Genomic DNA, 13,418 nt, shown 5'->3' on the forward strand with positions numbered 1-13,418 from the left:
TTTCAGTGAAGAAAAACAAAACATAATAATAAAGCGGAATATTAAAGTTAAAAGTGATATTAAATATACCATCACAAATATCTCATGAGAAATTTTTATTTAAGATAGTAAATATTTTATTTTTAAAATGTTAAAAAATCAATTATCTTCTCTGAGCATCTTTTACTACATATTCGAGTAAACTTTAGTAATACATAGTTTCATTTTAGGAAAACGTCGAGTACATGATCTTATTTTTTTTTGATCAACTACTTTCAATAAAATTTTAATATTGTTAATCTCAGATTTTTGTACAATAATATAGTTAAAAATTTTAATTTAAATTATAATTAGTCATTTACTTTAAAAACTGTTCTATTCAATTTTTGATTTTATAGCTATAGAAGTTTTAAGCATAGCATATTTAAAAAAATAATTCTTAGAAAATTGAGAGAATTTTGTTAAAAATTTTATATTTAAACTTGAATGGCATCAAAGGATGTCGCCAATTTTAGCATTAAATTCGCTATTGTATCCACTACCAAATTTTCACCATTAAATTGTATCACCTGTTTCTGTCCGTTTCTATAGAAACGGTGTGCATTTTTAGGTGCCGGCACCCAAACTAACATATTGGGATTTAAACAATTGATCCATAATTCAGCATTTGATTTACCTTGCACAATGATATATTCACTTGTTTTAGATGCATTTGTAATGCAATCAAAGTCTTCTTCCGACAACGGAAGTCGCTTGAGAATGCGATGTGTCGGATTTGATTCTGATAAGGTGCAAGCTATGATTAGCAATTCAGGTTTATCTTCATCATTTAACAAATGTTGAAGTAATACAAACATACGATTATTATCTCTTTCAGTATGCATAAAGCACAATACACCTAAATTAAAACCCAAATTTAAGTTGAGATCATAATTGAATAGTGTATCGCCACTGCGATGATTCCAAATCGTTACAACAGTTTTACCAAATCCAACGAGTTGTTCTTCTAAAACGAAATAATTTAAATAATTGCAAAAGTTTTTAGTTTATCTTATTATATACCATACCATTTAAGCATTGTAATTGTAATATTTTATAATTTATATTTTTAAAGTCACGTATGCTGGCCAAACTATCCATTAGCGGTGAAACAGCATATTTACATATACCGGAACGATTTTTTCCTGCAACATTCTGTTGATACCATGACACCAAAAAATATCCAGAACCCGGTATGCACGTATAAGTAATATCATCGAATCGACTGAAAAAAGTTCCATATATTTTACATTGTATTAAAGGTACGAGTTGTGATACTTTAAAAAAATGATATATTCAAGTACTATAGTAACTATTTTTTAAATTGTTTATGTCATAAATTGAAGAGCTTTTGATAGAATAACTTTTTTTAATACGATGTATGTCGATATACCTTTATTATTGAGTAACCAGACTTTAAAGTAAAATGCTTTTTATATAAATCAAAAATTATAACGATATCTGAAGCAATAAAGCTAAATTAACTTATAGTGCAAGGAAAAAAACTTTTTGAGAATATTGAATTTTGCCATAATTAGTTATTAAATTGCGATTTCTGTGCAATTGGAATCGTTCCAATAAATTATATAATTATTAATTTGTATAGTAGATGCATTTTATAATAAAATTGATTTTTAATGTATATATATGGCAAGCAACATAATTCATTTTGGAAGACCTACGTCACTACATCTGCCAGACGACCAATTGGCGGTCAATCCCAATTCCAAAGATGGATAAAACCAGCAGATGTCTTCATGTTAAATCAACAACAAAAGTGACATATAAATTACTTAGTTCAACACAGTATTAATATGGAAATAACACAAGATTTAATTGTAGTGTTCGTAGGCTGCACAAGTAGTTCTTGAGATAAAAACGTTACATTCAAAGCACAAAGACGTTTTTTTAATTTCTAAATTGATAGCTTGTTGCATAAACAATTTTTTTTTTTAAAGAAATTATTCTGATATAATTATTTAATAGCTTCAGCAGTATAAAATATAAAGTATATCCTTCATTGCTATTTGAATCATAAATCAATGAACCACAATGAAATTAATATAAACGTTTTGCGTTAGAACTATATAGTAAACAATTTTTAATTAAATAGCAAACTCTAAATTATATCTAAACGTGCATATTTCTATGCTATGAAATGTTCAATGCCCTATAGTTAGTTACCTTTGTAAAGTATCCAAGTTTATTTGATGCACTCCCACGCTATCAAACTCATCACTATAAAAATATATTTTTATGTACATACAAACGAGATCACATGTCCGATATGAACTCTCGATACCTTTACCATGCAATTCCAAGTACATTGTATTATTAGTAATCGTTGTGCAGATACGGTTAGAAACAACTGTTTTAACTTCGGTATCTAAAAAAATTTCGTGTCAATTATTTTGAGATAAAATAAAAAATGTACGACTTACCATTCACAGTTCGATTACTACAACCCAACCTTAACCAATTAATTTCTTCGAATGAGGTGGCAGCATTACTTGTATTACTTGTATTTGTATAATTTGGGACGCTCTGTGTTTCAATATTATCAGTAGTTTGAAGCTGTTGTTGATTTACATTTTGCAAAATATCTACTGAGTCAACTAATGTATTTACCAATTTCGAGTATTTCCAAAAACTGACTAAAATTTCCTGTACTACAACAAGTACATCAGATTCAAAGAATATATGTAATATTTTTCCCTTTTCATTATTTATATCAATTTTTGGATCAGGTGGAGGACGAGTTATGTATTTGACAGGTAACTCAGGTTCACAATTTTCGCACTGAGTTGCTATATCCTTTGTCTCTACTATTATATCAGAGCTTATAAATGAATCTTTACTAATCATCAATTCATCAGCTTTTGTTATAACGTTGTTGTTAATAGTCATTTCAATCGAATTATCTGTATCTCCATTTAATAATTCTACAACATTATCATCTGTGCTCTGGACTACCGCCTGAGACGTATCAACTTCAATAGCCGTTGGCAATTCATCAGGAAGTAAAATTGTTGCGTTCGCTGTTTCTTTATGAATATTATTTATTGACTTATTTTCAGGGGAATTCCGACCTGATACCCTTGAACTACGTTCAATCATTTTTGATGTGGCAATCAAAGTTTCTTCAACGGGTTTTTTATTTTTATTTTTTTTATTTTTACGCAATTTATGTAGTATTATTACTTTTCTACTGCGTAACGTTTTTTGTAAACTCAATCTAAAATGCCCAGAAGTCATTAGCTTTGACAATCGAGCTCTTGGGTTACGTTTAGAGACTACACCATTTACTAAATTTGTTTTACTTTTTGTTGAAGTTGGAGAGTCAGTAGTATTAGCTTTTGGTATTTCATGTGTGATAGCTGCACTTATAGAAGGTATTTCTATTGGCGGCGGCGAATTTGATAGGGATTGCTGCGAAGGTATAACAGTTTGTGTCCCAATTTCCGTTTTATTTATATCAGATATTGCCTTTGGGTCTGTATGTACCTCTTTTGTACTTGAAAATTGATCCACAATTATAGATCTGGATTCTTGATTCTGTACGGAGGCGACTAAGAGTCTATACTTTGCTTGTACCTTATCTAATAATTCGGAGCAGTTGTAGGTTTGTTCATGAGGAATAATTTTTTGTAACAAATCGATACTTCTTTCAAAATCAAGAGCTGTAAATTTTTTTACTGGCGTATTATTTAAATTTATTGTAGAATTCTGAGTGGATGAACTTTCGTCCAATCCTTCTGACATTACATCATTTTTTTGAATTGGTTGTAATGATGATGGAGTACAAGAGGTCTCTGGAGTTCGTGAAAATACTGCTCTTCTTTGTACTTGGTATAATAAGCGTGAATTTTTTAAACTTATATTTTGAGATATTGGCAAGATAGAATTGCGTAATGTTACATTATTCATATTTGGCAAATATCCACTACAATCACCCTGGCAACATTGTAGTGGGCGCGGAAACAGCTTTATCTTTTTGGTAGTTGGAAAAGGTGGTGTCACTAGTAATCGATAACCATTTTGTACACGATAGTACTCTGATTTGATGCTACCTCCACCCCTGTCACTAAATGATGAACGTGGACAAGTTGATGATTCTGGTGTAGATTTTCTGACGATTTTTTGTTCACTTTCTAAATGAGGGATTGTAAGTGGCGTAGTTGAATGACTTTTGCTATTGTCCGTATTGTCATTAGATGAAAAGTGGTATTCTATCTTTATTTTGGCTTCACGATTATTAGGTATATTAAATGGTTTTGGTACTGTTGGAGTTTTCTTATTTCTGAAATGAAAAAAATTGTTTTGGTATAAATAAACTACATATATAAGAATTATCTTCATGATACGTACTTTTCTTTCTTTTGCTTATCTTTAGCTTTTTTTATTCTTGACTTATTTGGACGCGCTATTTTATAAGACTTCTTGTCCTTAGTCATATTTTTCTCCTTATCTAACTGCATACGTCGTACGCGAAGCGAACGACGTTGTAGATGACTAGTTGCCAGTTCAGCGCTCGCACTTGTTATGGCATTCATATTTGACGTGTCAGTCAGGCCTAAATAAGTATAAAATTCTTGTTGTTGGTGTTCATTACTAAGTGATGTTGAAAGTTCATTACTATAATCTGCAGTACTATCGTCGCTATTGCTGTCCTTATGGTTGCTTTCACTGCCACTGAAGTCATTTGAGTTTGATCCTTTGCGGGACTTAAACAATTGGTCAGCATGTTCTTTTAAATTGAAATTTTCTTTAAATTTTGTAAAATCCCAGAACGTTTCAATGAGGCGTTTTGTATTATTATTAAGACCTGTTGGTTTAGAAACAAGAGCTATGTTATTATCGCATTTATTGCAATTATCTGCAGGTGTTGTATTTGTATTTGTATATTTTTTAGCATTTTTATCTTCAATTGTGTTTTCTTTAATTGCAGGATGTTTACCATTTTCATTCACTTGAGTTATAAATTGGACATTTGTACGCTTTTTGCGGGCAAATTGGGCTCTACCCTCAGTTGACGTTGAGTCTTCATATGAGGACGGTTTACCACAGTGTCCAGTTTCTTGTAATCTAGCTCTATAATCGTTAGCTTCTTGCAATAACTTTTGCCTTTTTGTAACACCAGATGTGCTAGGAAGTTCTGGATTGTTATCTTGTAAGTTTGATTTATCGTTAATAGTCGTTGAATACAATCTAAAATCTTTTAAATCTGTAGGCATAGATCCAGTTTCAATTAGTTTACGTCTTTCAACTTCGTATTTCTCAAAATCTTTATCGAAATTAATCACGTCTTCAATATCACTAACAACATCAGAGGAATTCCATGCTTCTATTTTATCTCGAATATTTAGACGTAAATGCTCCAATTGTATGAGACGAAATTCAAATAAGTCTGTTGATAAACGTCGTTTTCTTTTACCTTGACACGAAGAATCACTGACCGGAAAGTCACCTGTTGAATCTGTTCTACTTTTATTTGCTCTTTCAATTGGTTTTCTTTGGCTAATGCTTATGGACATTCCGGTACGATATGGTGAAAATTTACGCAAAGAATTGTAGTTGGAGCTGGAGATTTCAATTGCAGCACTTGTATCTAAATTCTCACTAGCTCCTTTAAAGGATATATAATAAGGAATTCATATTTATACAACACACAGAAGTATTATTGTAAGTGTATATTTATATATAATGTAATACAAATATATAAAATTGTAGAGTTGTGAGTACTAGACTGAATCATTAATTTTATCTTATTAGTAGTTATGGTATAAGTCATTATTGCCAATATTTATAATTATGAAAGTTAATGCGCACATATGAAAAAAGTTGCGATAAGATGAATTTTATTCATTCTTTGAAAGCAATGATATGCAATCTCATAAGGTTAGATTGTAATACAAAACGCATATGCTTATTGACATCAACCAGGTATCATATTCCGCACTCATGCAATTTAATATATCGATTCAAAATTTTTTATATAACATACTGCCTTACATACATAAATCTAAATAAGTTAATTCATTGTAAAAGTGCGACTTAAATAAAAAAACGTAATTAATATAATAGGCATTTTGATGAACAAGGCGTTGGCAGTTATATCAACTTTAAATAAATAAACATTTCTAAGGAATAATTTGTATACATTAAACTTATAAAAGAATCCTCTATATACACTAATAATATACAAAAGCGTTTATATACAATCGAAATTAAAATGCAGATACATATATATATATCTATAAATATATGTATATATCTACATATACTAAATACACACTTGCTGCGATAATTAACTATGTAGATGTATATATATATAAAAATATAGGCGTATATGAAATTATTTATTTGACTAAAATATTACCTATATTTTGACTTTCCATATTGACCACAGCAGGGCTTTCAGAATCGATTATATTTATTTTTTCATCTTCAACATCGACAACTATAATATCAGAGTCGTTGTCAATATTAACAGAAGAATTCACTTGTTGTTCATTCTTTGGACTTGAATTTATTGACATATTGTTTTCTGTTTTAATCCTAACAGGAGCAGCAGCATTAAAACGTTCTGAAAGAATATCATTTTCGGGACCCGTTGACTCGTTACTTAAACCACTGCCGCATGAACTTATAATAATTGTATCTCTGAAATTACAAAAGGCGCTACCTTTCAATTTGTTGGATTCAGTATTGCCTTCGTTCACTGGATTATTTGCTAGCCCGCGTTTTTCCATTTTTTCTCCCGTTTCAGGCGAAGACAATATAGTTTTCTGCTCCATTCCCTCTCCAGAAGGAAGAGGAGAATGGTGCGACATCTGCAAATATTAAAAAATATATGTTTATATTTTTTTTTTCATTTTTCGCACTGAAATAAAATATATTTTACTATTTACAGTTAGTTCGCTTTATAGATATTTACCTTCGTGTATTTTGCACCCCTATTAATTATTGGTATATTGCGCTTTGTATGTATAACTATTTTTGTGTATAATAAAAGGATATTTTGAAAATAAATATTTTTCACTTAAATTTTTATTTTACTTTAAACGCGATCGCATTAAAAATAAATCTAACACCAACCAAAGTTAACACTGACAAAATATTCGTACAATTTATGTATTAACTTCGTAAAATATTCTGACATTTTGGTACTCCGCTCGTGGACAGGGTTGTTAAATACAGAGTTGCTTATATGCACTGAATTAAAAATTTTATATAAAATTGATTTTTAACGTCCGCTAACTTTTGAATCAAGCTTTGTATTGATTACACAAATATATAATTTATTTTATTTCTCGAACCAAAAAATCAATTCTTACAGTTAATTTAAGTTAATAAATTATAATATATAATTTAGTCACTTTTATTATTTCTCTTGCGAGTTTGTTTTTATTTTTTCACCATATCTTCCTTTGCTCTATAAAACTTATGTATATTAAAAATATTTATGTAATTTTCTTTGTTTTTATAAAAACTTTCATCCTAATTTGTATGCAAAATGACATCAAATATATATTGAATCGTATCACGTATATCACGTATATTTTCGTGTTTGATGATCGACGAATTTGTTTTGGTAGTGAACTTTGAGAAAATGAACTGTTTTTCTATTCCCTTCCTTGAAAAAGCAATCAAACACATATTTCTCCAAAACATAAAGAAATCAGTTAGGAAAACATAAAAAAATTTTGAGTAAATGCATAGCACAGTTACTTTTTAGACAAAACTTAATGGTTGTGATAATAAAAAGAAGGTTTGAAAAATAATTACAAGTTTCTGACTTGCACATTATTTTCCTAATTGGTCTGTAATTTATTTAAATGGAAAGTGATGTTTATGTTGTTCGAATATTGCAATAGTTAAGCAGTGCACGTATATTCGAATTCGAATATTTGGATCGAATATCTTAAATATACTTTATATTTGTTTTGCGTTATACAATTACATATGTTTAACAGCGAACATGATATAGTGGGAATTTCGATGGTATTAGGTTATTTTAAAATATATCGGTTTGGTTCCGGTTTTCGCTCTGGCAAAAATATCGGTTTTCGGTTCGGTTGCGTACCAATATTTTTTATGTATTTGTTTTTTTTTTTGTCATAATTAAAATACTTGTTCATTCTTTTAGAAAGCATAGGTAATACATTTATTTAATAAAAAAATTTCAGCTTCAGAATTTCTTAAGTAAATTTAAATAGAAATAAAATAATTAAATAAATAAACAAATTTCACTTTAATTTTACTTCAAGTTTAATTAAAATTTTTCCTATTTTTCTTGCTTTTGTATAATAAATAAACACAAAATCAGTTGTTTTGAAAACTATGCGTTCTGAAGTTTGTCATTTTACAACGTTACCGAGTACACAGTTACCGAGTTATGGAGCTACCTCTGAATACCTTTATTATAATATTATGGTAGATATCAGTTTACATAACTTTCCTTTGAAAAAATGTTTCATTATTGTATATAACTTCTATACTAAAACAGGAAAATATTATGCATAATTAAGAAGTTTATAAAAATGATAACTTTGGCTATTAGAGTTGAAAATAAATTTTCAATCATCGACTACTTTAAGTGCATACATATATTAATATGTATATGTTAATGTAACATTTAAGATATATGGTCTGTGCCACGAGCTACTCGTAGTAACTTTGAGTAACACTGTGTATACACAAGTGCGTTCCACCAGCATATTCGTATAAATTTAACTTGTGTTTTACTACGAGTAGCTCGTGGAACAGACCTATAATTTGAGTCAATTTTAAATATATTTAAAAAAAATAAAAAATCGACAACTGAAGAGAAATTCAAGTAAATGAACAGATACTAAACTATATGGTGCTAAACCGAAGTAAACCGCTACATTTTATTCGGTTCGGTTCTGGATTTCGCTCTAGTAAATATATCGGTTTTTTTTCGGTGCGGTTTCGGTTAAAAGCCTACAAACTTTTTCTTAAATTTTGCATAACTTTTCTAATTTTTACTCAAATTGATTTTGATTTTCTGATTTATTTTACCCAAACAAACAACAATGAAGTACATACATATAAAATTAAAGGTTATTCTTTTTAAAAAAAATTAAACAAAAATATATACAAAAGCAACAATTTTCGAAGCAGAAAAAGTCTGCGTTCACTTCTTAACATTTAAATTAAAAGTACTAAAATTTACAGAAATCTTAAATTTAATAACCTGTGGGGTAACGTCTGCGTTTAATAACCTTTTTTAAGCGTCTTTGCATGGACTCAACCAGCTTTGCAATATCCTGTGCGTTTATTTTTAGCCATTCTTAATTAATGACGTTTCTTAACATATCCTCGATGGAAATCGTGTGCTGGTGAATCTTATTTTCCAATGATATCTGTATATATATATCAATATTTGGTGATCGATTTTTCTTTGTTGTATTGAAAAGCCAGTGACTGAATATATCCATACTGCTTTTCCGATCAATCATATTTCTATCTGTGCGTTAAAAATAACAATATTTGGATATTCAGCATACCCACACTGCCTTTTTTGCCTTATCCTATCTGCAGCATATTTCTCTAACCACTCTTTCCACCCTGCGCTGCCCCTTATGTTGTATTGCAATTCATTTGTATTCTTAACCTCACTGTGCACATAAGAGCAACAACAATATAAGTTATTTATTTACTGATAAAAACATAAAGATATCTTAATACATATATGTACATATCTATATCAAGTTAGCGTGGTCCATTAATTGCTATATTGAGTCAGAATTTGCTGAATTTAAATTTAAATTATTTTTCTATTTTAATTAAAAATTGTAAAGAACAATTTCCATTGAACTACTGTATGTTTCTTCATATGTAATTGCAATTCAAAATTTTATTACCGTTTAACAATCAACATTTGACTTAGATGTGATGCTGATAACTTTTTATTCCTTCAATTTAATAGTTTATTCCATAAGGATCATATTACAAATATAATTTACAGCCCACAAGGACGGACAGACGGAGGCAGCACGGCCTGTAAGCCATGTAATAAATTAAGAGAAAAAAGCTCCAAGCTCTTCACGTTCTCGCCATTATACTTTTTTTTTTTAATTCTATTAAAGTTTTTAATGTAAAAGCTTTAGACATATCACAATAATTTAACTAAAGCTACAGTTATATTTTTATTTATTACAAATAAATAATACATTGTGTTTAAATTTAGTTATTTATTTGATTTGATAATAAATGAGTATATTGAATTCGCTATACACAACATTAATTACAAAAATTTTTTCTGCCCAGCATTTGTCAGTCAATCGCAGAACATCCTTATGTTAAATTTTTGAGAGAGTTGAATTCAATGAATATTACGTGATATCTTGCATATGGCTATATATTAAAAGTCCTTAACCCTTGATTACTGCAATAGGTCTTAATTTCATACATTTTTTACTTATGCCAGCTGCATGACAGGTGTCTACTACATCGGTTACATCTTTATATGATTCAGGTGCTTCTTCCATGACTAGTTTAGGTGAAGCAACTCGAATTGCAATGCCAACGCTCTCCAGCTTTTGTAGTACATCTTTATAATCTAAGTTGCGACGAGATTTTGCACGTGATAATGCACGACCCTAATATTTATATATATATAATGTAATTTATAATTAATAATATATTTACAATTACTTACAGCTCCATGACATGTAGAACCAAATGTTTCGAACATTCCCTTTTCAGTACCTGTTAATACATAACTGCACGTTCCCATAGTACCACCAACGAGTACAGGTTGTCCAGTTAGCTGGTAGTCTACTGGAATCATTGGGTGATGTGGGGGAAATGCACGTGTAGAACCCTTTGATAACATATATATTATTTAATGCATTACTACGAAAATTCCTTCACCTACCTTTCTATGTACAAGCAGCTTTTTTTCTTTGCCATCCACCATATGGTTTTCTATTTTTGCTATATTATGTGATACATCGTAAATCACATGCATGTCTAGGTCGTCAGGTGTGGTGTCAAACTGTTTGGCAAATGCTTGACGTGTTAAGAAAGTCATTGAACTACGATTGACCCACGCAAAGTTTGCAGCCGCTGCCATAGCCTTAAGATAATCTTGTCCTTCTGGAGAATTTATTCGTGCACAAGCCAACTGACGGTCGTTTGTTTCAATTTTATCTCTTTTCATAGCCTTTTCCATTTGTACTAGAGCATCAGTAGCCACCTGATGACCAAAACCACGGCTACCAGAATGTATCATAACACATATTTGTCCCGTTTCTTCGATACCCATTTTTCCAGCACTCCACTTATCAAAAATTTCATCAACCACTTGAATTTCTGCATAATGATTACCAGCGCCTAATGTGCCTAATTGTGGTAAACCACGTTTTTTAGCACGTAAACTAACTTTAGACGGATCAGCATTTAGCATACGCCCATATTCTTCGCAATGTTCTTTATCTTCGGCCCAAACATAGCCTTCACGTAATGACCAATCCATTCCCATTTCTAATGCTTCTTCCAAATCACGAGCATTCATGGGTATAATACCTTTTGATCCCACGCCAACTGGAATATGATCAAACAGGGATTGAGCTAATCGCTCTTTAACTGGTTGAACATCGTCTTCATATAAATTTGTACGTAGTAAACGTACACCACAATTAATATCAAAGCCAACACCGCCAGGACTTATCTAAGAAATGAGTAGTAATATGAGTTAAAAGTAATAACATATTAAAAGGTTTGATATACAATAGACTTGGGGTCATCCATATCAAATGCTGCCATGTTACCAATAGCAAAGCCATAACCGGAGTGTATATCTGGCAAACCAATTGAGCGACCAACAATGCCTGGTAATGCAGCAACATTTGCAATTTGTTTAACACCTGGCAAAAAACCACCAACTGCACCTGGTCGGCAGGAGTTTTTTAATTCTTCAAGCATTAAACGTTCCAAACGGCTGTTGACATAAAAGCAGCCTTCGACATTCATATGTGGTTGAAAACCTTTTTTGATGCGCCAACAGCAATCACTAATTTTCTCCATATATTTCAATTCTTCCGTATACGGACGCACAACCATTATTATTTTTTAATTTCAATATTTCGTTTCAAAGAAAATTTATATATTATAATATAATATATTCTCTTTTTTATTTAAAATTCAATTTTTATCTATAAAACCAGGGAATGAACCAATACCGGCTGCATTAGTTTTGATCGAATTTAAGCTGTCAGAATTTGATTAATTTTGTAAATTGTGCAAATCAAAGAACATCTTACATGAAAGGTCTTGTTTACTGCAGATGCATCCAGATTCACAATAGGGCATTAATTTTTATTTAAATAATATTCCGCAAATAATAAAATATTGATTTTATAGCAGATAGTTTTACAATAGTTTTACATTTAGTTTTACAATACACGAATATTACTTAAAAATACAAAAAAAAATTAAAATAGATGTAAAAATTGTATACATGTATATAATGATTGCAGTTTATGTATGCGCATTTATTATATGATTTATTTAGCAACTCGCTATTTTTTTGCCATACTTAAAAGCTGCCGAATGCACCTTATATTAACAGTCGGATTATGTAGCTGCTAACGCTACTGCAGTATTATAACGGACTAAATAATAGTGGTATTCAGTATTTATTTGGTAACTTGAAATTCGGTAAAGTGATGGAACGCCAAACATCTGAACGGTCCAATTTATTTCTTTCTCAAAAAATTGTACAATGACACTATAACTTCAACAAGTTTTAAGGTGTATTTCTTTGACATGAATGTTTCAAGAAAACACGTGGTGCTTACAAATAAAAATGCAAAGCAAAAACAAAAGCACTAAAATAAGTTTACTTTTCTGAAATTGGTTAACAAATAAGCATGTCACAATACAATGGTGTCAAATCGTAAAACTGATCTATTGTGAATGATTTTTGAAAAAAAGTGGAAAACTCCAGTCAGCTGTTTATTATAGACAACTGTTGCGAGTGTTAATGAATAAATTTAAATATTTTAAATAAGTAATTTTTTAATAAAATTTGTGAAAATGACTGAATGATTAGTAATTGTGAAGAAGTCATTGGTTAATTACTTGTTAAGGAATTTTTAATTTCTGTGTTCATTAAAATATGCAATGAATGACTAAATACAAAAAACAATCATTAAAATAAAAACAAAAAGTTGTAAGAAAGAATTGCAAGAAAAATAATACAGTGTTGAATACTGCTCATTTAGCATTAACTACTGATGTTATAAGTTTAAAAATTATAAAATACATAATTTTTGAGTTATATAACTTTTGTTAATTGTCCCCTTCATTTAAAAATTTATTGCTTTGCTCATTATACTAGAATTTGTACTTTATACTACTATTGTGAA

The 13,418-nt window shown here is 29.9% G+C and overlaps 2 protein-coding genes across 8 annotated transcripts; both read right to left on the reverse strand.

Moving 5' to 3' along the window:
• Positions 1-341: 341 nt before the first annotated feature.
• LOC119687518 lies at positions 342-7,178 on the reverse strand. Of its 7 annotated transcripts, none has more exons than XM_038101861.1 (8): positions 6,956-7,178; positions 6,398-6,851; positions 4,655-4,843; positions 4,387-4,591; positions 2,460-4,318; positions 2,203-2,404; positions 1,047-1,243; positions 342-985 (listed from the first exon to the last, which is right to left on the reverse strand). In XM_038101861.1, the coding sequence occupies exons 2-8, from the start codon at positions 6,849-6,851 to the stop codon at positions 456-458; spliced, it is 3,636 nt and encodes a 1,211-aa protein (XP_037957789.1). In that variant the 5' UTR covers positions 6,956-7,178; the 3' UTR covers positions 342-455. The 7 variants fall into 7 exon arrangements, with proteins under 7 accessions (XP_037957789.1, XP_037957787.1, XP_037957786.1 ...); XM_038101859.1 differs by adding an exon at positions 4,976-5,644 and having other exon boundaries at positions 4,387-4,843; positions 6,956-7,152; XM_038101858.1 differs by having other exon boundaries at positions 4,655-5,644; positions 6,956-7,151.
• A 3,045-nt stretch (positions 7,179-10,223) lies between these two features.
• LOC119689621 (RNA-splicing ligase RtcB homolog) lies at positions 10,224-12,265 on the reverse strand. The gene is made up of 4 exons (XM_038104489.1): positions 11,779-12,265; positions 10,925-11,719; positions 10,706-10,870; positions 10,224-10,646 (listed from the first exon to the last, which is right to left on the reverse strand). Exons 1-4 carry the CDS (start codon positions 12,109-12,111, stop codon positions 10,419-10,421), a joined length of 1,521 nt encoding a protein of 506 aa, XP_037960417.1. The 5' UTR covers positions 12,112-12,265; the 3' UTR covers positions 10,224-10,418.
• Positions 12,266-13,418: the final 1,153 nt, after the last annotated feature.

This window comes from Teleopsis dalmanni, chromosome X (genome assembly GCF_002237135.1).
Source record: "Teleopsis dalmanni isolate 2A chromosome X, ASM223713v2, whole genome shotgun sequence".
NCBI classification, from domain to species: domain Eukaryota; kingdom Metazoa; phylum Arthropoda; class Insecta; order Diptera; family Diopsidae; genus Teleopsis; species Teleopsis dalmanni.

Coding starts and splice junctions, on each gene's coding strand:
- LOC119689621 (XM_038104489.1), bottom strand. CDS start 12,111: ATGGTTGTGCGTCCGTATACGGAAGAATTGAAATATATGGAGAAAATT. Junction 11,720..11,778: donor TGGATGACCCCAAGTCTATT/GTATATCAAACC, acceptor CTCATTTCTTAG/ATAAGTCCTGGCGGTGTTGG. Junction 10,871..10,924: donor AGCTGCTTGTACATAGAAAG/GTAGGTGAAGGA, acceptor ATGTTATCAAAG/GGTTCTACACGTGCATTTCC.
- LOC119687518 (XM_038101855.1), bottom strand. CDS start 6,851: ATGTCGCACCATTCTCCTCTTCCTTCTGGAGAGGGAATGGAGCAGAAA. Junction 4,319..4,386: donor GATAAGCAAAAGAAAGAAAA/GTACGTATCATG, acceptor TTTTCATTTCAG/AAATAAGAAAACTCCAACAG. Junction 986..1,046: donor ACAATTACAATGCTTAAATG/GTATGGTATATA, acceptor ATTTCGTTTTAG/AAGAACAACTCGTTGGATTT.